Source organism: Leptopilina heterotoma, unplaced genomic scaffold, assembly GCF_015476425.1.
Source record: "Leptopilina heterotoma isolate Lh14 unplaced genomic scaffold, ASM1547642v1 Lhet_166, whole genome shotgun sequence".
Classification (NCBI taxonomy): domain Eukaryota; kingdom Metazoa; phylum Arthropoda; class Insecta; order Hymenoptera; family Figitidae; genus Leptopilina; species Leptopilina heterotoma.
In genome coordinates this window covers 1,009,904-1,036,189 of record NW_025110882.1, presented here as the reverse complement: position 1 = coordinate 1,036,189, position 26,286 = coordinate 1,009,904, and the positions used below count along the sequence as shown (strand labels likewise).

Sequence of the window (26,286 nt, the reverse complement as noted above, 5' to 3'; positions counted from 1 at the left end):
AACGATGCGTTTGCAATGTAATTAATTAAAGCACAAAATCGTGATTACTGAACTTGAGAAAATTGTTTGAAAAAGTAAAAATAAAATTAAGCCAAGGCAATGGGAATTATATATGTTCGACATTTTTTTTTTATCCAATTTGCCAAAACCATTTTTCAATGACAGACACACACTTATTACTTAATCCCCCGGGTATCAATTTTTCCCTTATCCCTTATAATCATAATCATTAGGAGTTTAGACCTTCCCATTTAGATATTGACCGTGAGAAATTAAATTCAAATTTATTATTCATTTCAAATACATTTTGTCCCTTTTTTTCAATCTTATAATGTTTATCGTTTTATTTACAGTCGAATTATTAATTTGATTGATATTTAAATTCAGTAAACATTAATAATTAATATCTATTATTTACATTATTGGTTTTTTTTTATTTCAAGTTTAATGTTTGCAATATCGAGTTGTATATTAAAATCCATAAATTTAATAGTAATTTTCTTTTTTAGGTAATTTTCCTGAAAATTGGGTTTTCAACTTCTGGAAACGACGATATTTGGATTGCAAGGAACATCATTGCGGTGGAAAATGAGAAAAACAAGGGGTGAAATGAAACGCCGCGTGTAATTAACGTAGAAAAGCTGAAAACGAGACGAAAGAAAGCAAAGAGAGGGATATATCACCCTCATCCCTGCAGACACGTGTCACCAAAAAAATTTCAAAGAACTGACCAAATTGACCACTAAAAAAGTACACGTACATCAGGTCAGGTTAAAAACTCGATTTTAAATTCTTTTATTACAAACATTGACAATAATATAATTTTTGATTAATAGGAACAATGAAAAGAAGAACAAGAATTTCGAAACAATTGTTTGAAATTTGGAAAAATAGTTTCGAAAATGGATTGTTTAATTAATAATTAATAGACTTTTCCTCCCTATGGGAATTAAGAAGTGGAATATTTAAAAAGTGAAATCCACTTGCTTAGCGCCAGTTTATTCCTTTCACTTTTTAACCCAGTTCCATTGTTAGTGTTACTGACCGATTCCACTTGTCGTTGACGATCACATTCCACTTTTGCAGTCGATTCATTCGACTCCATGCATCCTTGGAAATTCTGCCTTTTAATTGACGTGAATTCCTTTCTTATTTTATTTTCATGGTAAAATTTAGTTTTGGAAAATTCTCTTTTTTTCTTAAAAAAAAAACATTTGGAATAAATTTTATTCCCTCCAATTTATTGAAAACTCTTTGTCAATATCGAGAAATTGTTTGCGATGAAAGAGTAGTTTTGATTCACCATCAAAGCCATTAATCATTTTTTTACAAACAGCTTCCGTTGACATTTTATTGGCAATTTGAAACCTTAAATAAATTGCAAAAAAATTTGTCCAGTGAATAGAGAAATCTGACAGAATATTTAAAATTGTTAACTTTTTTCTCTCTTTCTAAATCAGTTTTTGAACTAGGGAAATTTTGAAAAATTCTTGAAAAATTGTTTTGTTTCTCTCACGCGCTCTCTCTCTCTCTCTCTCTCTCTCTCTTTTTCTCTCCCTCTTTGACAATTAACTATGGAATCTACAAATTGCGTAAAAAACGAAATGACGAGTTTTATGTGTGTAATGATTGAAGGTGTAATACACTCTCTTCACTACTGTGATCAAAGACTCTCTCAGCATCTGAGTCGACTAGGACTTCGATATATCGTCAGTACACTTTCAAGATCCCGCGAAATAACATTGTTTAACTTTTTCATTCACTAAAAATTTTGTTATGAATACGTTGAATTTTCATTTTTAACGTTACAGTTCTTTGGTGATTAAATTTTTGTCATGCACACGAAGGATTAAAATCTTCTTTTTCTTTTAAAGAAAATATATATTTTTATTTTATTTAAAAAAAAAAATGTTTATTAAAGTGATTTGTGTGGTGTTGTTTGTGTGTCTTGCGTCAGAGACCTTCGGCAAACCCACAATTTATAAACGTAATGAGGATAATATTTATGAACCAGGTGATTCATCAGATGAAATTTTAGTTAAAAGTGTTTATTTTCATTTACTTTTCATTATTTATTTATCTATTCAATTATTTATTTCAACAGTCGCATTTTTGAGTCGTTTATCCGTTCTAAAGCTTTCTAGAAAATTTTTTCTATTATTATTTTACTGTTTTATTTATTTTTATTTTTCACATTTTATGAGTTTTTAGTTTTAATCTTTAATTTTTAGTTTTTCTGTAGTCCTTAGTATTTACAATTTTTTTTTTGTTAACTTTAGACAAACTTCTGTTAGTTTCTTAATGTTTATTGAAAAATTTATTCTTCATATCATATTAATACTTTCGTTGAGAAAAATATAATAAAAGAAGTTGTATAATAATGATGAATACTTCCTCTTTTGCTTTCTTCGCTTTCTTTAAAATCCGACGAATTTGTGGAAAAATATTCCTTTCTAGCTTCTTACGTTTTTCATATTTTATTACACATAAGAGGAAGAATGAAATAATAATTTTTCTTCTTTTACTTTTCAAGCAACTAATTATTTCATTGAATTTACTAACAATTTTTACAGAAATTTTTACATTTCTAATGTTTTGAAATCATAAAGTCGGTCGCTTTCTCTATTTTTCAAGATCATCCTACAATTTCCTTCATTATAGATCTCGTTACAAGTTATAGTTTCAGAAAAAAATACCAATTTGGAAATTACTTTTTCCGTTTAGAAATAATATTTATTCTTTTCTTTCGAATTGCAACACATATTTTGTTTAATTCTCAAGAACGTGAAGTGAAACATTTTTCAAATTTCCGAATTAAAAAAATTTAAATTTCGATATTTTTGAACTTTCGAAATCTTTTCCTCTAAATTAGAATGCAAATTTGCATTTTGACGAAACAATTACGTCTGAGAAATTCGTTCCACGCTAATTTCGATGCCTATTTGAAGATGAAATGAGATTCGTTTTTTGAAAAATAGTCGGAAATCGTGGGATCGAAATCACGCGCCTAGGAGAGAGAGAAAGAGAGAGAGAACGTGAGAACGAGTACGAATATCTCGTGTGGAATAAATTGAGACTGTCGTCCAGATTAATTAGCACAAGAGCCTCATTGCAAACATTTTCACAATCTTTTTATTCGAGAATAATATGTAAAAAAAAATTAAAAAATCAAATCACAGAAATATTAGAAATCGAATCACAGAAATATTAGAAATTAAATAACAAAAAATTAGAAATTAAATCACTAAAATTAGAAATAGAATTACAAAAAAATTAGAAATGAAAAAATCGCCATATAGAGAACGAAAAATAATTTTTTTTAATTAGATTCGTGTTGACAGGTGGGTATATAACGGGATGATGATGTCAATTTGCGTAGGTTACGATTATAGCAACGTGATTTCAAGTGCGTGATACTGGCCCTCACTTAAACGATTTACTGTATAATAAGGATTTGAAAAATGATTCTTGGAAAGAGTTAGAGAACCAACAGAAGCGAGGCAAACGATTTATTTATTGCTATTTTTTCTTTTTTCTTTTCTATATTGCAAAAACCATCATAAAGTCATTCGTGAACACTAGCACTCAGGATAGATGCGCGTAAAAGTACAAGTGCTTTGAATTTAAATTCTTCTTATTAGAAACCTTTTGAATAGACACATTTTCAAAATTTTAAAATTAGTTTTATTCTAAAGTAGAGTTATAAATAAGATAATTAATTACTGTTTTTAATAAAAATAGTCTATTTTAATTGATTTTAATTGGTTTTAAAAAATCACATGATTTGAAATGGAAATATTTTCGCGCTACATCTACGTCACGCGTATGACGTCACAAGTTGGCTGCAAAACTAATGTAACATGCAAAATGTCAGATTCAGAGGTAAAAATTAGACAAAGCATTTCGAAACGTTGGTGTTTTGTGCCTGGATGCACAAATACAAATTTAAAAACACCAAATAAATTATTTATTTGTGTTCCGAAAGGAAACGAAAGAAAAAAATGGATGAAAGTAGTGAGGCGAGATCCAAACGAATGTTCTTTAACATCAGTAATGTTTTGTTGTGAAGACCATTTCACAGTAAGTATATATTTTTGCGTTAATTACTTTTAGGTTTAAAAACATTTCTAAAAAATGTGATAGTTAATATATTTATATAAAGTTTATAATAAGAAAGTTAAAGAGATTCCTAACCTAAAATTATGTTATATTATATTGTGTATTGATGATGTCAACAATCAATTATATTTAATTACATTCTATTTTTACCATTCATAAATATAATTAATTTGAAAATATATACCGAAAGAAAGTAATGCAAATATTTTATACAGTTGCAGGATGATTTAGAAAATTACATGAGAGTAAAATTGGATCCAACCTCGAGAATTTTACTTAAAAAAGGAGTAGTGCCGCATATTTTTGATTGTCAAGAGGATCGTCAACGAGCATTTTCTAAACCTAAAAGACGAGCAATTTGCAAGCTTACTAATGTAAGAAATTTAAATGAAATGGAACAGGAGATGGCTAGAGAAAATTTTGAAGTCGAATCTGTGGTCAATGATAAGAACTTGCTTTCTCTGGAAAATGAGGAAACTGAACAAAATGTAGTTAATGAAAAAAATGAGTTTCTTGCACAATTTAATGTAAATAATATCACTGAAAAAAAAGATTGCGGTGTTCAGACATTGCAAATTCAAAAACCATATTATCGCAGTAAAGGCACTTCCTGTTGTCCAAAAACAAAAAATGTGGCATGTTCACCTATTAAACAGTTAAATAAGCAGACTTTAAATAATAATAATATAAGTTTAGATTCACGGAATTGTGAACAAACCTCTGAGCCTGATTTACAAATAAATTCAACTATAAGTAGCACTAGTTCTATTTTATGTTCGTCTTGTGCATCAACAAGAAATTCGGATATAACGTACATTCCTGATAACGAAGAACTAAGTAGAGAAGAATCTGCGTTCTTAGACTGTGAAAAAAAGGAATTATATCAAAAAGTAAAAATGATGCAAATTATGGATCATCCGAAACTTTTCATGTGCATACCAACAGAAGCTATTTATATATTGAAATTGTTAAGCGATGAGACTAAAATTAATATTAAAAATATTTGCATCGTATTAACAAAAATGAAGACCAATGATTCTTTTGAGAGGATAGGAATTGAATTCGGACTAAGTACTTCTGAAGCAAATAAAATTTTCCGACAAAGTGTACCTCTATTAGCAAATTGTTGTAAACAATTAATTATATGGCCAGACAAAGAAAAAATAAAAGCTCTTTTGCCAATAGCTTTTCGATCTAGATATAGCAATGTTCAAAGCCTCCTTGATTGTTTTGAAATTTCGACTCAGAAACCCAGTAATCCAGTTCATCAAGCTCTTACGTATTCCGAATACAAAAAAGGCAATACAGCAAAATATCTTATTTCATCAACTCCGGATGGCCTTATAAATTTTATATCAGAAGGTTTTGGAGGAAGAACATCGGACGTATTGATAGTAGAAAAATCGAATTTTTTAAATGCCTTGCCACCAAACTCGGCAGTTATGGCTGACAGAGGTTTTAAATTTATTGATAAATTTCTACAAACAAAAAACTGTACTTTGGTACGTCCACCTAGTGTTAGTGCTAACAAAAAATCATCTAAAGAACAAGTAATTGAAACTAGAAGAATTGCAAGTTTGAGAATTCACATAGAGCGTGTTATTTGCAGAATAAGATATTTCGAAATATTCAAGCCTCATGCTTGCATTCCTATTGAAACTTTGGATATCATTGACCAAATGCTTGTAATTGCAGTTAGCATAATAAATCTTCATGCAGTCGTTATAAGGCAATAAATCGCAAAGTAAATTTTGTTGTCCTTTTTTAATATAAGTAATATTTGTTAAAAGATCGTAATACATTACGAATTTAAAAATACTAAAATTATAGAAACACAAATATTCTTTTAAAAAGTAAAAAATACGGCATTTAATTTATTCACTTAAAAAGTAATTTACATTTATGTAATGTATTGAAATAAAATATACATTAGTAACATGTTATAAATATTTTTTGCTTCTCCTAACAACAAATACCTAGTTGTATAAAACAATCGAATTTTTTCAAATAATTTATGTAAATCTTCATTTTATTTCTCAATAAATTCGTTATTTCTCGATAGACTCAAAAAGCACTGGAAAAATATTTTTTTTCCAAAATGTCATGGCCTCCATTATGATTTTTTTAATATATTTTTCATTATAATTTATCACATTAATGGAAACGTTTTTGGAAGTTTCGAAGTCATGATTTGCCATGCAAAAATACCCTTTCACTTTTTTCGCCATTAACATTTGCAATTGTATCTGAGCTAAGTACTTGTCATTGATTTTATGTTTTTTTGAAATATAACGATATTCGGCTTTTTCTGACATCGGACATTTAACCTCTACAACGAAGTTTTCTCCTATTCCATCAGGAGAAGCTCCAATTGCTGGATATTTATCATTTAATAGCAATCCACATTTTTCTACTTTTATGTTTTCAGTTTCTTCTAAAACTCTAAGAACTTGATTCTCTAATCTTCGACCTCTCTCCATAGCTTCATTATCTCTCAGTTTCGACACTCCCATTATCCTATTTGTTAATGATCCATCGACAGTTTTACATTTAGAAGCTTCGTGAATATTTGAAGCAGTTATCCTACCATATCTAAGTTCAAACCATAAAGTCGAATTGCTTTGATCCCTCGTTAGTTTTTCTACTAAATCAATTAAATTTGCATCCAGAATATTTTGTGCAAAATCTACAAATTTCAAAACATTTTTATCATTTTTTTGGGAAAAAAAATTTATCATTAAATGATGCATTGATGCAGTTTTCTCGAGATTTGTAGGCAAAAAATATCTGGATAGCTGACAGTCATGATTATGTCCTTTCATTTGCTCTACTACTTTATTTAGAAAACTATTGTCACTTTGAAAATCAATATTTTTTGGTTTCTTTATGTCTGTTAGTCTTAAATATTTTAAACTCATGACTGCATTTGATAAAGTAGGTTTTTTCCAATAACAAATAGTGGATGTAGGAGAAGGTTCTTCACTTCGACGATGCAGCCACATGAGAAAAGCAATGCCATGCTTGCAGCCACCTAAAATATAATTGCAGAATAAAATGAGTCTAAAAAATTACTTTTCTCAATATTAATAACTAAAGAATTTATGTCAGCACTGCAAATGTGCAAAAAGGAATTATAAAAATATATTTTTCTAATGGTATAGTTATTACCTGCCGATGCTGCGCAATCATGACATTCGACTTTTTTAATTTTTTCGTTTTTTTCATCCACTGTCACGGATACCACATACGGTTTGTTTCGTACCCTATGTTCAGGACAAATTTTCCCTCGAACAATGCAAGAGGACCTATTTCTGCTAAGTTCTACATAACCAATTGCCTGGTCTCCATATTCTTCACGTTCGGATCTGTATATATTATAAATATTATATTATAAAAGTAATTAAATTAACAGAGGTTTATATAAATTAAATATCTAAATAATAATGAATGGCTTTTATTTTAATTAAACATAAATAGCACTTTAATAAATTAAACAATAGCAGGTAAAAAAATATATTTTTATTAACTTAGAGGTTATGTTACTTTATTTTGATTTTGTTTTTTCAAATGAATGTTTTTAGTGTATAGTAAAATGAATAAATACTTTTTAAAAACAATAGAAATTAAAGATATCCTATTAAAATAAATTATTATTAAATAAATAAATTATTGAAAATAATAATTAAGATTTATAAAAGATATATTACTTACTTTTTTGCTTTAACTCCACGAGTTTCTGCTGCATTAAAAAAATCACTCTCAATAAAAAAGTCACTGACCATTAAAACAGTCACTTTGGGCAAATTATCTGATCCAGCTTTTATATATTCAGTCATATTTTAATCAATAATTATTTTTTTTTAAACAAACATCAAAATGTACAACAAACTCAATGTTGTGACAGTTTGCAGCCAACTTGTGACGTCATACCCGCATCAGCCAATAAGAAGCCGTACAAAATCACGTGACTTTTACATTGTTATTTATGCTTCTTTTTTTATTAATTATAATTAATTCAATGAACAAAATATGTTTTAAACCATTTAATATAAATCTACATTAATTAAAGTTTATTATAAAAAATTAATTTCAAAAAAAAAATTTTTGAGAAATGAGTCTATTGAAAGATTATAGCGTAATTTTCTAGAAAATGAGAAATAATAATGATTCGACTAAAAGTGCAATTACATTTATTGTGAGAAAAATTTTCTCTTTTTTTGTATTATTACACCAGTGAAATTTTAATTCACGATAATTTGAATTATTAACTTTTTTTCATTTAGTTTTTTTTTGCAATATTTTTATAATTTTCGTGCCTCTTTTTTGTAATTTTATTTTTTTAATTATGTAGAAGGATTTTGTGAAGAAAAATGAAAAAATCGTTTTTCAAATTTGATATAAAAATAGAATTTATGTAATATTTAATATAATAATAGTTTGAGGAGAGATGAATTATTAAATAGAACTCAATTCTATCATTAATGTCAGAGAAACTCTCGTTATAATTAAACAAATGCCTTTAACGAGAGAGGTGATGACGATGCCTCTCAATTCTCAAATCAATCGATATTCGATTAAAAGCATTTAGTAAATATTTTTTGAGGCTCTACATTTTGTTTTACTTGAAAGGAATATTTTACATTCAATTAATTTTTATTATTTAAAATGAAAAAGTCAATTCCTAATGAATGTGAAAAAATAGAATATTTTGAAATAAAGAAATTTATTAAAAAATAAAAAGAATTTATCTTTCAGAAAAAGGGAAATTTTTTTTTTATTTTTCATTTATTGATTGAATTCTTTTAATAGTTAATTAATAATTAATAATTTAATAATTCTTTTAAAGTATAGAATTAAGTTTTTTTCTTTAATATTTAATTTGTCTTTTTTTAACAGTAATGGTTCCGGTATCTTCAACGGTTATACCTTTGCCAGTCTACAAAGTTGGATATGGATTTGGTTTTGCTTCAGACAAAAAATTTAAGCCCGACGATAAAGTGAAATTAATAACAGGTGAAAATGCTCTCTTTTGTTACTATCCATTATCATTACTTATTTTAAATGAAATTAATCAAATTTCTTTCCTTTAATTCATTTTCATTGACAAATAATACGATTTTTAGAACTTAATTCTAAAATATCAAAATAAACTAATTTAGCAAAGGGCTTTCTGATTATAAAATTGTGAAGAAATATTTCATTTTATAGGACTAGTGCTCGCCTGTTTTTTGTGTTTAGATTTGAACTAGATAAATACAATTTTTATGCTCTCATTAATTTGCCTCTGACGCAATAATAAAATTTTAATAGGCATGCCGTAAGAGATTTGGAACCAGTCTTTTCTCCGTCAGACATGTATTTTAATATCCAGTTTTAAGAATTACATTAAAATATATGTTGTGCAGGCGGATATTTTAGTTCACTATAAAAATTAGAATTTTTCTTTTTAACAAATTTGTTCATAGTCATAATCTAATTTAATTATTCATTTACAAATTTGTTTATTTTCAGTAAATTTAATTTCAAACATTATGTTTATTATAAACTCTGAGTATTAATTTAGCTTTTCTAATTCTTCATAATAGAAAAAATTTTGTTAATATTGTTGTTTTGTTAATTGTTTTATAAATCGTCGAAAAATTTAAAATAATTTTCTTTTGTTATTTCTAAATCAGAATTTTCTTTACATTACAGTCAAGAACATTGAAGAACACAAAGTTGTCAAAAAATTGTGAAGAGAGCTACAACAATCAAGATGTGATTTGTCAACTGAAAGAACTATCGGAGAAAAAGCTGAATTCCGAAAAACTTACTAATTTTGAGAGGAAAAAGTCATTTAAGTTTCTATAAAAGACTAATGAGCTAGTAGCAATTAAATTTAAAGATATAATGAGTAAGAAGAAAATACGTATATTTTGAAGAAATATTTCATATTCGAGTATTCTTGACTTCTTAAATTCAACTAAACTGAAATTTTATTAGCTTTCAAAGTACAAATCCTGGACTGAAAACTTTTCCAGCTACACACCAAAAAAACGAAAAAAGTTCTGTGAATTGAAGAAATTTAAAAACATTCTCAACAATAGTATAAAATTTCGAAAAGAGCAAAATCAATGTTCAACTTTTAAAATATGCAAAAATGATAAGAAAACTATTCTTTAAATTAAAATCTTGAAACTTTGTAAATTTAAATTTAAATTTTAAATTGTAAAACAGATTGTAATTATTTTGTAAAATATATTAATACACTAATTCAATAAAAAAAAGAATCTAATAATTCAATTCATATAACAGAAAATATAAATTTTTGTTTTGATAAAAGAGCTAATGTGTAATTTATAGTGATAAAATAAGATTATTTTTTTATACAAACGTAATTTTATTGAATACTATAGTAATATCTTGTTTTTATATTAAAAATGAGAATTTGCAGTAACTTGAAAATACAAAAATTCGGAAATTTTATTTCTGCAAATTATATTGACAAGTTAAATTGAAAATAGAAAAAGAAAAAAAAATGTCTTACTTAATACTGTCAATTATTGTACTTATGTTGTGTCCATATTTTGTTCCGCTGAAAAAAAAGAATTAAACGAAATAAACAAAAATACTAATATTTTTTTACTTTGTTGATACAAAAAAAATTTTAATCAATTTTACTTACTCATTTCATTAAACATAAAATCATCCTGATATTCTTTTAAGAATTGTGTCGATCTATTCTCGTCAACGAATAATGAATAAACTCGCTTTACGTCTTCGATACCAACCTGAAATTAATTTTTAATTTGAAATACTACGATTATTAATTTTTAATACAAAATTATTATTTTTCAATTCAAAATTATTGATTTTTAATTCAAAATTAAAATTTTAAAAACTTAAAATAGTAAAAATAATTTTTAAGTAATGATGTGATGAAAAAGTATTAGAATACCTCGGTGCTTTTTCTCTTGCGACTAACGAGCGACGCAGTGGTAATTAATTGAATAGCATATCTCAAAGACGTTTCCAAAGCAATGCGAGTAAGTACCAATAATGCGTCGTCCGTCATTTCGCAATCTTCCTCCTCACATCTAATTTTCAAAATCTCTTTCAATTCCTTCTCCTCATAAGGTTTAGTTGGAACGATAATCATACGATCTAATAAATCAATTGGCATTCCATGAGCACTTTTGTAACATGTGCCTCTTATTCTCGTAATACCTGCAGAATAAAAAACATTTTTCTATATTCATTCTCTATATAAACATTCTTCTATTTCTATTAAATATAATTTTTCTATTTTTACCTCGATTTGTAGCCATAATAACAACAGGAGCCATATCGTTCTCCAGGGCACGATTTAAAAACGAAAAACACTCAATATCGAGCATGTGCACTTCGTCAATGAACAAAACTCCAGGTACAATTTCCGCTTTCCCTTCTTCTCGCCATTCGGAGATTTTTCCATTAATTTGTTCTCGGACTTCGGATTTAATTTCACCAGTGTCGCCGGAGAAGAGAGCAAGAAATCCATGTGTTCTACTGTTAATAACATCGATCTCGTGAAGACTAACTGTGTGAACGACTTCTTTTCGCTTTTGTAATTCACCTTCTGGACATTGAACAAATCGAGTCTGTGCTCCAGTTGCATCATAATCACGAGCCCTGGTGAAAGAGCGACCGAGTCTGTTTATCTTCCCTGTTGCCTTGTCTATTGTTATTACATCGCCGGCTTGAACCTTTAACAAAAGAAAAATTCGGTAAAATTTTCAAAAAAGGAAAAAGGAAAAAGGAAAGAAATCAATATTTACCTTCTCCTTCATCAGACTATCAATCATTTTATTTCCCAGGTCATAAATCGTCTCCATTTCCGTTGTTTTCAAAGTAAGTTTACCAACTTTCGCCCCAACTCCAGTTGCTGGTCTGTCAACTTGAATTTCAACGACTTCGCCTTCGATAATTTCTGTTTCCTCCTTAATTCTCACGCCAATTGATTTGCGAAAAGCTTGCGTTAATGCCTCGGTTTTACTCATTTCTAGGGAATAGATTTCGGAACCTGCCATTGATGTGAATGGTGTGTCTTGACCAAGGGCTTGAGCAAGACCCATGGCAATGGCAGTTTTACCGGTACCAGGTTGTCCAGCTAATAAAATTGCTCTTCCCGCAATTTTACCATCCTTAATCATTTCCAGAATAACTCCCGTGGCTCTTCGAGCCATAAGCTGTCCGACCATTCCCTGTGATACCTGAAAATGGAAAATAAAATATTAATAAATATTAAAATTAATAAACCATTTAATTATTCCCTTTTCTACTCACATTTCGAGCTTCTAAACTGTCGTTTAAACCAAGACCTCTTATATGAGAATGTGCGCCAATTCTTTCGATTCTCGTTATCTCGCGAACTTCCTGCACTTTTGCTACAGCCACAGACTGAAAAATAATAACAATTATTATAATTACTAGCAAATGTTACGCAATTATAAACTACTTTACTAATTATAATTATTCTTGTTTATTAACTTCAAAAAGAATTTCATTTAATAACATTTCATAAAAGAATTCAATTTTTAAAAAAAATTTTAATAATATTTTTCGAAAAAATTCAATTATTTTATAAAATTTTAATAAAGTCTTCGAAACAATTCAATTATACATATTTATAAATAGTAAAATTCTTTGCAAAAATTCAAATATTTTTAATACAATTTCAATAAGAAACAAAAAAGCAAACAACTAAGTTCAAACTGCGAACAGATTAACGGAATACAACGATTATTATTACAGAATAATAATAATAAGAAATAATAAAAATATATTTGAGTTTAGATTTGAAAAACTTTGAGGTTATGTTTGCCGTTTGTTTAATCGATTATTGCTCTGATGTATTCTTTGTATTTATATAAAATAGAAAACGAGTAAAAAATAAAGGAAATCGCACTATTTCAATAAAAATTAATAAATAAGTTCAAATTTCAAATTTGGAAAATGAAAATCATGAAAATCGAGGTAAAATTTAGAGGTTACGGCGCGGATACAATTTCAAAAGTATAAAAACATAATTACTTAATTTCAAAACGAAATTCTTTTTCTCTTGACAAAAGAACTTTAAATTAAACTACTTACTGCCATGTTTTATCTATTTTTCATGCAAATTTCTCGAAAATAAAGCCGGCTAGGAAAAATTCGCGTTTTGTCACAAAGAAAAATATTTTTTTTCTGCATAAACACGCATGCGTCACGACGCCCGCGATATCTAATGGCAACGGGGAGAAATAAAAAAGAAGATGTTCACAGACGCAGTTATACACACATGTACAAATATCAACGTAATAATCCCACAATGTGTGTGCACTGTCTACCCGGCACACACGTGTCTGACAAGAAAGTGGAGTTTATAATTTATTAAGTGTAATTTAAACCAAAATCAATTAAATTCATCAGGACGAAAGTACTCAAGACTTGTGAATAATGTTTTGAAAGGAAGATATTTTCACTGAAGAATACCCCTTTTTTTCTGGAGCAAGACTGATTCATCTTTTTAAAACTAGGGATACGTTTGACCTTTACTGTCTTGCTTGACCTTCAGATCTACCCTGAAAAAACTTTCATTCACTCTATCTGCTCAAAAAAGGTAAATGACTCTCATAATAAATTTCTTGTATTTTAGGAATTTGTGCAAAAAAGACAATATTTTTCTACTTTTGAAAAAAAACAGGGTTTTTGGACTTTCCTCATTGTTCATTTTTTAAAGAATGACCCATTAACTTGTTTATTACGAAAGGTTCAGAGATTATCATTTTGATGACTGATTACAATCAATAGTGATCATTCAAAAAAGTTTTATTAACAAGATTTATCTCTTCATAATACAATAATGAAATATTTCAAAATTGATTTAAATTAAATTGGATAAGAATTAATATTTGTATTATTGGATGAACAATTGAATTCAATTACAATAATTGAATAATTTTTTTCTGTAATTTAGAATTATATTTTTAATTATTAATTATTAATTATTAAATATTAAAAATTAAATTATTAATTAAGAAATTAGTTATTTTTTTTAGAAAAGGTCCAAAATGTCGAGCAGGGAACGGGCATCGCGAAGATTTTATCGTCTAGACAGTACAAATGATCTACTGGGAAATATGGATCGTGGACAATCAGCACAAATTGATAATCGATGGAATTTTGAAGTTTCCTGGGAAGCTGTAAACAAGGGTATGTAATTTTAGTTTTGGAGAACAAGGATTGAAATTATCAGTTAAGTTATTAAGGATCCAAATTTATTTAAAAAGTGATTTTTTGGTGAAATTCCTCTTTTATAGTTGGCGGAATTTACACTGTGATTCGATCAAAAGCATATGTTTCGACTGAGGAAATGGGTGATCAGTACATTTTGATGGGTCCCTATAAAGAAGCGAGTGCAAGAACTGAAGTTGAAGAAATAGATTTTCCATCGAATAGTCCACTGAATAAGGCAGTTCAAATAATGCGAGAACAAGGTTTCAAGGTACGATTTCCGATTTCAATTTTTTTCAGGTTTCAACTTCTCTTTTTATCGTTCGTTGAAAATCTTTCTATTAAATTTTCTTTGCGTAAATTTCTCATTAATAGTTCAAACAGGAAGTCTTTCTCATTGAACTGCCTTGGCAATGATGTGCATTTTAACGCAATTTGGCATTTTTCCAAGCGTCTAGGCAATTTTAAATCAGGGTCAGGTTCAATATTTGTCAAAACAAATTTATTGATACGCTTTTATCATTTCTATTCAATTTTTACGTATTTATTAATTTCTACTAGAGAGAAAGAGTGTCCTAATTTTTTTTCATCCGAACAAAATACAGAGAACGAAATTTTTTATGGATTTAATTTAAACTTTCGAAATTGCTTTTTTTCAGGTCGTTACTGGTACTTGGTTAGTGGACGGAAATCCACAAGTAATATTGCTGGACATTGGAAGCGCAGCCTGGAAATTGGACGAATATAAATCAGAACTTTGGAGCACGTGTCATTTGGGAATTCCTCACTTGGACGTTGAAGCTAATGATGCAATTATTCTTGGCTACTTGGTCTGCCAATTTATTTCTGAATTCAGGTAAGTACACCAAAAAAATATTCTTTTTTTCTCATTTTTATATTTCAAAAAATTAAAACGCAGGAGAAATTAAGTATAAAGAACAAATGTTCTTTATTTAAATGAAGTAAAAATTAAAATAAAGGGATTACAGGAAATAGAAATACAGGAGGGAAATTAATTGTTTAAGTAAATAAATTTTAATTTAATTTGAATACAATAGTATAAGTTCCTCATTTTTTTCTTATTGAAACGAAAATGATAATTACGATTACGACTTACAGAAAAGCCGCGGAGGAATTCTCAACTGCTCCGCCGAGAGTTGTCGTTCATTGTCACGAATGGCAGGCCGGTGTTGGATTAATAGCTCTAAGAACAAGACACGTCGATGTTGCCACTGTTTTTACGACACATGCCACTTTACTTGGAAGATATCTCTGCGCTGGAAAGATTGATTTTTATAATAATTTGGATAAAGTAATCTAAAAGAAATTATCATTATTCTACTTTTGAGAATGGATGAAAAAGAAGATTTTTTATTTTCAGTTTAACGTTGACGAGGAAGCTGGTAAACGTCAAATTTATCATCGATATTGTATGGAACGTGCGGCAGCTCATCTCTGCCATGTTTTTACAACAGTCTCCGATATTACTGGTCTTGAAGCTGAACATTTGCTCAAAAGAAAACCCGACATTATCACGCCAAATGGACTGAATGTGAAGAAATTTTCCGCTTTACATGAATTTCAAAATTTACACGCCGTTAGCAAGGAGAAAATACACGAATTCGTGAGGGGACACTTTTATGGGTAAATTAATAAATATTCATTTCAAAAATGAAATATTTTTCTATTTTAATTTTTAATTCTCTTTTTTCTATTTAAATATTTATTTTACGTTACAGACATTATGACTTTGATTTAGACAAGACTCTGTATTTTTTTATTGCCGGACGGTATGAATTTGGAAACAAGGGCGCCGATATTTTTATTGAAGCTCTAGCGAGATTGAATCATTATTTGAAAAATTCAAAACCTGACGTGACGGTTGTTGCATTTCTCATTTTTCCAACGCGCACAAATAATTTTAATGTCGAGTCTCTTCGTGGTCATGCTGTAAGTAGGAAAAACTACTTTTTACATTCTACTTCTAATGATTATTTTTTTCCTTAGTTATTCTATTCTTCATTATAATCTTTTATAATAATTCTTTATTATAATCTTTTTATAATAATTCTTTATTATTATTATATATCTGCAAATTAAATTCTAATTATTGATTAATATTAGGAACTTTTTGTTGTTTAGTAATACAGACTACGTTTCTTTCACCAGGTGACAAAATCGCTGAAGAACACAATAGACGATATTCAACGCAAAATTGGAAAACGAATGTACGAGACGTGTTTAACGGGTCACTTGCCCGATGGTCATGACATTTTATTAAAAGAAGACATTATTAAAATTAAAGGGTAATTAAGGAGATACTAAATTCTATTATTAAAACTTTTAATTAATATTTTTTAATATTTACATTACAAAAAATCTTTTAGGTGCTTGTACTCTTTGCAAAGAAATACATTGCCGCCAGTTACAACTCACAATATTGTTGACGACTGGAATGATCCAGTGCTAAGTTCAGTGAGAAGATGTAATCTCTTCAATTCTGTCCACGATCGTGTGAAGGTGAAATCTCTTTTCTCTGCTTTTTCAAATTTATTTTTCAAAATTGAAGCAAAATTTTTTTATTCAATTAATAGAAATTATCTACAAAATTATTTTTCCAAATTTATTTTTTCAAAAGTTTTTCTTAATTTTCAGATAGTGTTTCATCCGGAATTTTTGTCATCGACTAATCCTCTCTTTGGTTTGGATTATGAGGAATTTGTCCGTGGTTGTCATTTAGGCGTTTTCCCATCGTACTACGAACCCTGGGGTTATACGCCGGCCGAATGTACAGTAATGGGAATTCCCAGTATAACAACAAATCTATCAGGCTTCGGTTGTTTCATGCAAGAGCACATAGCCGATCCAATGAGTTATGGAATTTATATTGTCGATCGTAGATTTATCGATTTGGAATCAAGTGTTCAACAACTTGCTAACTATATGTTCGATTTCGCTCGACTCAATCGTAGGCAGCGTATCATTCAGAGGAATCGTACCGAGCGTCTCAGTGATCTTTTAGATTGGAGAAGTCTTGGAATCGTAAATTGAAAATTTATTTTTTTAAATTTAATTTATTTACTAAAGTAGAATAATTTTTAGAACATTTTTAAAACTTTGATTTTTCTATTTTAATTTTTAAATCTAATATTTAGTTTAATTTTTTTTATTCCATAATATTATATCTTTTAAATTTTCTGTAATGTGTAATAATCGAAATTTGTGTTTTATTCGAAATTACGATTTTTTTTAGTACTATCGTCAAGCGAGAATAAAAGCATTGTGCACTGTTTATCCCGAGCTTGAGTCGGAATTCGATGAAGGAAATGTGGGAAGATTAAATTATCCAAGACCAATTAGTGAGCCTCCATCGCCGTCTTCCTCTAGACACACAACCCCAGCCGCTTCTGTTCATGGCTCAGACGACGAGGACGATGAAGTGGACGAAGAACAAGAGGTAAATCAACATAAATTCTCGTATCGTCGCAAGATTTAAATATTTGTCACTATAATTGTCAATTATTTCTATTTTAATGTCTTACAATAATAAACTAACATTGTGCTTCTTTAACTCATTAACTAAATGATTAAAATATATAAAATCTAATTTTTAATTAAATTGAATTTTAAATTCAACTATTATTAAAATAAATTAATAGTAATTTTAAATTAAATTAAATTAAAATAAAATTGAATATTAAATTGAATTATGAAAATAAGTTTAAAAAAAGTTTAATTTAATCGATATTAAAAAGAAAGTTTAAAACTTGTAAAAAAACAATTATTTTTTAAAGAACCAAAAAACAATTCCAATTTTCTATTTCAGTTGGAAGAATTAAGAGAAAGAAAATAAACTTTAATGCAGTACATAAGCACGAGAATCAAAGTCGCAACTAAAATATATATAATTTAGTGAACAAACTCACACAATACTCCAAGATTGATTTGTTAAGAATTTTTTATTGTGCACTAAACGCTTGAATGAGTTTTTTGATTTTTCCTGGGATGTATAGGAATTAATTTTTAAACATGACTGCTACAATAAGAATATCCGTAAATGATTTTAATATTTATATAAATAGATTTATTAATATTCTCTCAACTGCCTATAGACGACGGATTTTGCTTTTTTAAAATGTTGTTTATTATAATAATAGTATTAATAAACTAATCATTGTATGTATTGTTGCATATATCTGTTGTCTTTGATGATGAATGATAGATTTTACTGAATTGTTAAGAACAAATAATCTGAATTTTAAAAAATGTGATTGTGATTCTTTTAAACTATATGAATTAATTTGTAAATTTATGAATTTTTGTTGGTCTCCATTTTTATGTAAATGTATACGTATTGTTCAAAACTATTTTAATAATTACAATGATTTTTACTGATTTATTCGCATGCCTTTTTCTTAACCCTCGAAAAATGTAATTAAAATGAATATTTTGTATTCCTCCTCTCTGTGAAACTAATAAATTATTACATTCGATTTTAATAATTAATAAATTTAAATAGTCATATTTTATTTTTTGTATATTCGCCAGGTGAAATAAATTGATGCAAAATTAACTATCATAACAGTTTTAATGTTTCAATTTTTTACAGGTAAGTAATAAAATTAATTATTACAAATAATCTCATTGTCAAATTATAACAGTTGCTTGTAATAAATATAATGAATCTGTAGTAACTTTCTTTACGTTTTTAAATCATTAATTAATAATAATAAACTTCGTAACGATTTACATACGAGACTTCATAACAGTTCGGAAGCAATTTTATCCGAAGAATAAATAAAAATGCACAATAGTTTTTTTTTATACTAAAAACTGTCATTAATGTTGTACATATTTTCTATTAATTTATTTATTATCTATTGTTTTATTTCGTTCCCTAAATACATTTTTTCTATTACAAGTAATATATAAATATATATAATATATTTAGCGAATAATAAATAATACTTTGAACACAATTGGATTTCGATTATGTTTATTGCTTTACGGAAGTAGTTTAAAAAAAAAAAAGAATACTAACGTCGCCAAATGATTTCATTTTTCTAATTAGACCGAATTCTTTTCTACATTATTATTCTAAGGTTTAAAAAATCTACAATATTTTAAATTCGTATTTTACGTATATATAAGAGGGAAATAAAACAAAATAAAGAAATGTACATTGACGTACATTTTAATTAATGATGGTAAAATATTTTAATAAAATGATGAAAAAAATTATTATCCTATCCACGATTATTTTTATTATTAAAACTATATAAATATATAGGTTTCATAAAACGTGCATAATTTGAAAATTTGCTTTTTATGATTTTCTCTTCTTGTTTAAAATTTTTCTTTCTTTTATTATCATTAAGTCGTAATTGCTTTTCTAAACCGTGTAAAATTGTGTTCCTTTCTTTTTTTTTGAATAATGAAAAATGGAATTAAAACCTGTGTCAAATCGTAAAAGATCTCTGACATGAAAGTGCTTTAGTTGTTTTGTAAAGTTTGTAAATTTATAATTTTTAATCATAAAAGGGAATTTTTTTCAAATTGTTAGAATTTATTATTATAAATTGAGAATTTAGTGATATAATTCTAAATTTATAATTATAAATAAAATGCTTGAAAGAATAAATAATAATGATCGTGGAATTGATTTTTATACCTTATTCATCGATAAATACAAAATTATCACTTCCTGTCCAATAATTTACAGTACGGAGATTTTTATCTGCTTTTTAATATCAAATGTACATACCTAAATTTTTGTTTTATTTTTTGACACGTTTTGAATTTTTTCGTCGTCTTCCTCTTCCTCTTCTTCTTCCTCCTCCTCTTCTTCTTCTTCTTCCTCTTCTTCATATTCTACTTCTTCTTCTTCTGTATCTTCAACTTCTACTACATTATGTATTTCACTTTCTTCTTCTTCCTCCTCTTCCTCTTCATATTCCTCTTCTTCTTCTTCTTCTTCTCCTTCTGTGTCTTCAACTTTCGTTACATTGTGTATTTTTACTTCTTCCTCCTCTTCTTCATCTTCTTCTTCTTCTTCTTCTCCCTCTTCCTCTTCTTCTTCTTCTTCCTCTTCGTCATCATCATATTCCTTCTCATTGTTATTAAAACTATTTTGTGCTACAGAAGCATCATATTTAGGTTCGATATTCTGTAATACAACGAATCTCTCATTTTTCTGTTTATCTTTGAAGTTAATTTCTTCTATTTCCTCTTCCTCCTCCTCTTCTTCTTCTTCCTCTTCTTCATCATCTTCTTCATACTCATCTTCTTCGTCCTCATCTTCTTCGACATCGACTCTATTATGTTTCTTATAATAATCAATTACTTCCACTTTTTGATCAAGAAATTTCTCTTTTTCTTGAATATTCGTAATTCGATTTAGATTCGTATCTTCCTTTTTATTCAAAATTTGATTTGAATTCGCATCCTCTATTTCATCCATCACTAGATTTGAATTTGTGTCTTCTTTTGTGTTTACAACGCCATTTAAAATTGTTTCTACTTCCATTTCCGTAATTTCTTCGTCATCCTGTAATAAAAAAAAGCGTTGGAATATTTAGGATCTCAATGTTAACATTTTATTCAACTTTAGACTAATTTTGAATATTAAACAATATATTTAACGGGAAACTATGCATGCATTAGGTAGTAAAACAATTAGTGTAAAAAAGTTAGTAAATTAAAGTATTACTATTAGTAAGAATAATTTAATTTGAAGCCATTCATTCGTTTTTTTTTAGTATTAAAGCCTTGACAGTTTATTTAATTAGATAATTCAAAAAGCTTTCTTACTTTTAAAATAAATTATTTTGTTAGAAATAAACAAATTTAGCAAAGCTATATTTTTTACTAATTTTAGTATTATGTTAAGAAAAAATATTTTACTATTCAAGAGAAATATTATCAACCTCTATTTTTGTTAGTAAAAATGCAGAAAACAATTTCACTCAAATAACACAAATGACAGGATTAAATCAAGTATATAAATTATTTAAATCAATTGTTTTGTGAAAAATTCTGGGAAAATTCAAATTAAATCAATAAATACTAATTAAGGAAAAAATACAAATAAACTGAGTATAAATAAAAATAATAAACAAAATTAAAAGAAAACAAAAATAAATGTAAATAAGTAAAAGAAATTTTAGCTAAATAAGTACTTGAATTTTCTGATTACTTTAAATTCCTGTTATCTGTGACTGAAAAAATGATTAGTACTTTGTTTTAAATAATTAGCCAAACTGTCAAATGAATGAAAGAATCACCAAATAAAACTAGTTCCCGTAGTTCGATTCTGTTGATAATTCTAATATTTTCTTACAGCTGGAATCTGGTCGAGACTGATGAGGGAAAGGGTCATTTTGCCTGAGAGAACAACTGGTGCCTCGGCGCTTTCTTCTTCTTTCACTGTTTGGGTCTCCGAATTCGTCACAAGAAGCTCACACTGTGATGGTAGTGCACCCTCCAAATAAATAGGCACTGGTGGCGTTTTCTCCCGTTCGACGTGACTAATACATTTTTTAAAAATTAATATTGTACATATTTCTCTATTTATTTCAAAAAATATATTTCTTTGTCTATTTCAAAACTTTAAAAATTTAAAGAGGAAAATAAAATCGAAAAATTTTACTTAATTTCAAATAATTATTACCTGCTGTGTCCAGGAAAAGTGGGTGTTGTCGGTCGACTGCATTTTTGTCCACCTTCACAACTTGCTGTCATTTCCACGTTTAGAACTTTAACTTCGCCATGTGAAGCGTCATCCAAATCTTCGCCTTCTTCGTCCTTTAATTCGAAATTTTACATTAATACACTTTCAAATTAAACAAAATTATTTATTTCTTCTACTTCTATAAAAAATAAATAATTATTTATTCTATAAAATAATAAAGACGTATTTATTATTTTTTTTAGATAAATAAATATTAAACGAAAATATTTCGAGTGTTCCAAACAAATAGCTTTTGTTTTAATTCCAGTAAGCAAATTGCAAGACGATTCTTTACCGTTGCAATTGAAAACATTACAGTTGCATTCTAAAAAAATCTATACGTAAATTCAGCGCTAAAAAAATGAAGCTTAACCAACTTCAAACCATTTAAAACAAAAATTTCTATTATTATTTTACCTTAAAGGTAAATTAACATTAATTCGAGAATCATGCACACAATTAGGAAAATTAACTAATTGACGACTATCTCTATTGTTTAAAAAATACCAACAAAAAATTAGGCGAATAATTTTTTCATAAATGTAAAATTGTACGAAAAAATATATGAAATAGTTTATGAAACAAATTTTAAAAGGAAATAATTTTTTTTCATTTTGCATAATATTTAAGAAATTGAAATTGATGAAATCATATTGTCATAGATTATTTTGCTATAAGAAAATATATATATACAAAGTTATGAAAGTTTACATCAAATCGCTGATTGTTAGACAAACTTTCAGAAGCTTTTTTTAGAGAATAATACCTTCAACTTATGGCCAACTGCCAGCAGACCATTCGATTTTGGAGCTTCATCTAATTCTCAAAATGTAAAATTATATTTTTTATTGTTATTCTATATATAAAAGTAGTTTTTAATTAATTATTAAATTCTACAATATTTCCATTTAAAAAAGGAAACTAATTCCCATACTGCAATCGAAAAATCTCGATAAATATGATTTTATCTTGTTTTTAATTTTCATTTAAAATTATTAGCCTCGAAAATATTGTTTTATTATCGCAAATTGTTTCTGCGATTAATCTCATGACAGAAAAGCTTTGAAATGCAATCAAAAAACACAGCAACGTGCAAAGTTTGTACATTTTGATTAAAAAAGTGAAAAGAAAAAAAAAAGAAAAAGAAATCGATCGTATATTTTTTTTTCTTTTTTGTGAAATTGATATACAATCAACCTTGCATTCGGACTGTGGGCTTGATATATGCATAACTGAACGTGATAAATTGCCCATTCGAGCAACAATTCGTTCCATGGCTGCTTCTGTCTCAACCAATCGTCGCCTTAGTTGATCTATCTCTATATCTCCTGCTGCTTCTATAGTGTTCCAGCATGTACAAAATTACCAAATCGATTCAAAATTTTTTCATTTAAAAAAAGAAACAAAAAAATTAAAATCGTAATTGTTAAACCTACACTAAATTTTTTGGAGCAAGTTTTTAAAATGAAAAACATGAGAGAAAAATGTGAATTAAATTGAATTGATTGATGCAAAAAAAGAAAAGAATTAATTTAATTCACATTTTCGTGAAATTGTTTTGATAATTTGAAAAAAAAATTCTTACGTTCATTTAACTCTTCTATTGTTGGCACTGGTTTCATGGAAGTGGATGGAGGTGTCTGTTTCGGTGTGGGAATTGTACCGCCAGTCATTGCCGTTGTAAAAACGTCAGGATTAAAAACCATTTTCTGAAATTCCCTCTCAGCTTCCGCATTTGGATACGGATTCGAAATTATCTCATTATCGGAACTTTTCTTTAGTACCTGTGAATTATTTTCCCCGCATAAAACAGTGATTTTGAATTTTAAAATGAAAAATAAAAAAAACTCGAGATGAAAACTCACTTTTGAAATAGTGTACAGGAAAAAGAGGACAATGCCTACGGTGTAGAGGGGCATAATAATTCCCATAGTTGAGTTTCCTTTTGGTGCCGGAACAACATGTCCGGCTCCTCCCATCGATGGTCTCATTTTTATCGGCGATGCAACATGATCAGGACGACCCTGAATTCTTGGCACTATATGGGATGAGGGTATCGCTCTTCCTTTTTCTCTCATTGCTGGATGTAAACCACCAGCGTGAGGTGGAGTTCGTCTCTCTTGTCTTATAGTACCTGAAAAAAATGTTTTCTTAGATTTTTAGGTAAAAACATGAATATTAACAGAGAAAATATAAAATATTTATTCTACGGTTAAATATATTAAAATTAAATTAATATTACGTGATTTATCCTTCTAACAATATAAAAAAGAAAAATTGTCATATTTCAAGAAATAAAAAATGTTAAATGTTTTAGTAAATAAAAATGATCAAATTGCGTTAGTTTTTTAAAAAGCCGGTATTTTCGACTATGATGACAGTTCAGCCCTGATGGAATTCGTTCATGTTAATTTTGTTGGCATTTAGCCATTAAATGAAAATGCTCTATGCCATATATATCCGATGACCCAATCCAGCCAAAATTTGTGGTTTAAGCACATTTTTAGAATGCAGATCAGTATTTTTAATTCATAGGAATTTTTCTTTTTTTAATATCTCGATTATTAATAGTATGTATTATTAAAGATAATTAAAAAGCCATGACAGTTAGTTTTGAAATTCAATGTTAATATAATTGACGAATTCTATTCTGTCTCCTTACTGTGAGGCATTAAAATATGATAACGTATAAGATGCGGTGTTCCCAATTGAGATAAGGATATTCCAAAATTTAATTTCAAACACAATGAACTGTTGAATGAACGAATTTCCTCCAAAATTTGTTTATTAGATTTTCCCAGTCTTTCCGTTTCGGCCAAAAAAACTGTCAAATCAATTCCACAACGAGCTAATACTTGCTCCTGGCATAATTTCACACTCTGTGGGGTTAATTTTCCAGCTGTCAAAATGTCCCTTACACGAGGATCAACCTGATGATGCTTGACAATATTCCGACACATTTCTTGCATTATATCCACAGTGTTTACATCGCTTTCGAAAATAACGTCGCAACAAGCTAATGGAATATTAATAAAAAAAGGATAATTTATGTACAATTTAATTCAAAAATTATTTTCCCTTCTATTTTGTTAAACATAACCTAAATTTTTCTTTTAAATCCTTTTCATTCAAAATATTCAAAATACCGCTTTATAATGATCTTTTCAAATAGAAATTTTTTATACTTAATTACAAAATTGTTTAAATTAATTTGTATTCATAATAAAAAAGAAAAACAAACAAAGTAGAAAATAAAATCAGAAATACTTAAAAATTGATAAAACTGGTTAAATTCATTTAAAGTGTAATTACTTACCGGAATCAAGATTCTTAGGGGCTGGTGGTGGATTAATTGATCCAGAAAGCATTGGATAAAATATCTTTGGAAATAGAATAGCAAAACATCCAGCGACAATGGCTAGAACAATCATTGTTTTCCTAGGACCAAAATCCGTTATCTCAGCCATTGTTTATTTTCGTTGCGTATTTTTTTCAACTCCTTGACGTAATTTTTAATTTGCCAATTTAAAAAAAAGAAAGAAAAGAAAAAATGTCACGCCTTTCTTCGAGAAGCCATCAAAAACAGCACAATCTGTCCAGATGACAGCAAAACTACTCTCTTAAAACCTTCCCTTCCGCAGTCGCAGATCGCAGTGTCTTCTGCTAATTTTGTTCTTCCAGGGCCGTCAGTATAAGAATCTCTCTCTTTTAAAAAAAAAAATATTTCCGATCAATTTAAAAAAAAAAAATATTCGCATTTGGGTATCTTTAATAGAAAGATAAAATTTAAAACTAAATAATTTAAATTAAGTAATTTATTTTACCTGGTGTAATTATTTATCCTGATAATAGTGAACTTAACAGAGAATTTTTGAATTTTCCCAAAAAGAAAAAGTTAAGTTTGTTTTTCTCTCGCTTGGAAAAAGGGACGAAATTTTTTTTTCACTTCGCAGACACGTTATTTTGTAATTCATATTCTAATTCTATTTAACAGTTTTCAACTTTTGCTGAAAATAACTTCACTAACAACGCGTCAGTCAGCTTGAAGAGAAAAACTATTAATAGCAAATTGGGCAATGTCAAATAAATGTTTAGTAAAGTAACCTTGTATATGAAAAAAAAATTTTGGGAGAAAAATAATAAATCTCACCCAGGCAAAAATCCTTGATAATTTCAAAATTTACTATTATATTATGAATTGAGAT

The 26,286-nt window shown here is 27.9% G+C and overlaps 6 protein-coding genes across 12 annotated transcripts; 3 read left to right on the top strand and 3 right to left on the bottom strand.

Moving 5' to 3' along the window:
- The first annotated feature begins 1,669 nt into the window (after positions 1-1,669).
- On the top strand, positions 1,670-10,271 carry LOC122499244. Its single transcript, XM_043607455.1, has 3 exons — positions 1,670-2,014; positions 9,016-9,132; positions 9,814-10,271. Exons 1-3 carry the CDS (start codon positions 1,909-1,911, stop codon positions 9,852-9,854), a joined length of 264 nt encoding a protein of 87 aa, XP_043463390.1. The 5' UTR covers positions 1,670-1,908; the 3' UTR covers positions 9,855-10,271.
- LOC122499242 lies at positions 3,697-5,860 on the top strand. The gene is made up of 2 exons (XM_043607453.1): positions 3,697-4,080; positions 4,335-5,860. Exons 1-2 carry the CDS (start codon positions 3,790-3,792, stop codon positions 5,853-5,855), a joined length of 1,812 nt encoding a protein of 603 aa, XP_043463388.1. The 5' UTR covers positions 3,697-3,789; the 3' UTR covers positions 5,856-5,860.
- Positions 6,146-8,038, bottom strand: LOC122499243. The gene is made up of 3 exons (XM_043607454.1): positions 7,831-8,038; positions 7,288-7,484; positions 6,146-7,150 (listed from the first exon to the last, which is right to left on the bottom strand). Exons 1-3 carry the CDS (start codon positions 7,953-7,955, stop codon positions 6,168-6,170), a joined length of 1,305 nt encoding a protein of 434 aa, XP_043463389.1. The 5' UTR covers positions 7,956-8,038; the 3' UTR covers positions 6,146-6,167.
- A 285-nt stretch (positions 10,272-10,556) lies between the features above and the next one.
- LOC122499238 (ruvB-like 2) lies at positions 10,557-13,375 on the bottom strand. The gene is made up of 7 exons (XM_043607446.1): positions 13,231-13,375; positions 12,424-12,537; positions 11,916-12,350; positions 11,411-11,843; positions 11,057-11,325; positions 10,784-10,889; positions 10,557-10,693 (listed from the first exon to the last, which is right to left on the bottom strand). Exons 1-7 carry the CDS (start codon positions 13,234-13,236, stop codon positions 10,668-10,670), a joined length of 1,389 nt encoding a protein of 462 aa, XP_043463381.1. The 5' UTR covers positions 13,237-13,375; the 3' UTR covers positions 10,557-10,667.
- A 75-nt stretch (positions 13,376-13,450) lies between these two features.
- On the top strand, positions 13,451-21,830 carry LOC122499237 (glycogen [starch] synthase). Of its 3 annotated transcripts, none has more exons than XM_043607445.1 (12): positions 13,451-13,738; positions 14,178-14,331; positions 14,439-14,623; positions 15,012-15,208; positions 15,472-15,664; positions 15,734-15,996; positions 16,092-16,302; positions 16,522-16,658; positions 16,740-16,872; positions 17,008-17,394; positions 17,606-17,809; positions 21,694-21,830. In XM_043607445.1, the coding sequence occupies exons 2-12, from the start codon at positions 14,190-14,192 to the stop codon at positions 21,712-21,714; spliced, it is 2,073 nt and encodes a 690-aa protein (XP_043463380.1). In that variant the 5' UTR covers positions 13,451-13,738; positions 14,178-14,189; the 3' UTR covers positions 21,715-21,830. The 3 variants fall into 3 exon arrangements, with proteins under 3 accessions (XP_043463380.1, XP_043463378.1, XP_043463379.1); XM_043607443.1 differs by lacking the exon at positions 21,694-21,830 and adding an exon at positions 18,179-18,751 and having other exon boundaries at positions 13,453-13,738; XM_043607444.1 differs by lacking the exon at positions 21,694-21,830 and adding an exon at positions 18,179-18,751 and having other exon boundaries at positions 13,453-13,738; positions 14,165-14,331.
- Positions 18,347-26,088, bottom strand: LOC122499235 (ABC transporter F family member 4-like). Of its 5 annotated transcripts, none has more exons than XM_043607438.1 (9): positions 25,906-26,088; positions 25,398-25,786; positions 24,744-25,097; positions 23,947-24,215; positions 23,667-23,865; positions 23,279-23,418; positions 22,022-22,155; positions 21,692-21,878; positions 18,347-20,899 (listed from the first exon to the last, which is right to left on the bottom strand). In XM_043607438.1, exons 2-9 carry the CDS (start codon positions 25,546-25,548, stop codon positions 20,117-20,119), a joined length of 2,217 nt encoding a protein of 738 aa, XP_043463373.1. In that variant the 5' UTR covers positions 25,549-25,786; positions 25,906-26,088; the 3' UTR covers positions 18,347-20,116. The 5 variants fall into 5 exon arrangements, with proteins under 5 accessions (XP_043463373.1, XP_043463374.1, XP_043463375.1 ...); XM_043607439.1 differs by lacking the exon at positions 23,279-23,418 and adding an exon at positions 22,848-22,903; XM_043607440.1 differs by lacking the exon at positions 23,279-23,418 and adding an exon at positions 22,848-22,897.
- Between the last annotated feature and the right edge of the window lie 198 nt (positions 26,089-26,286).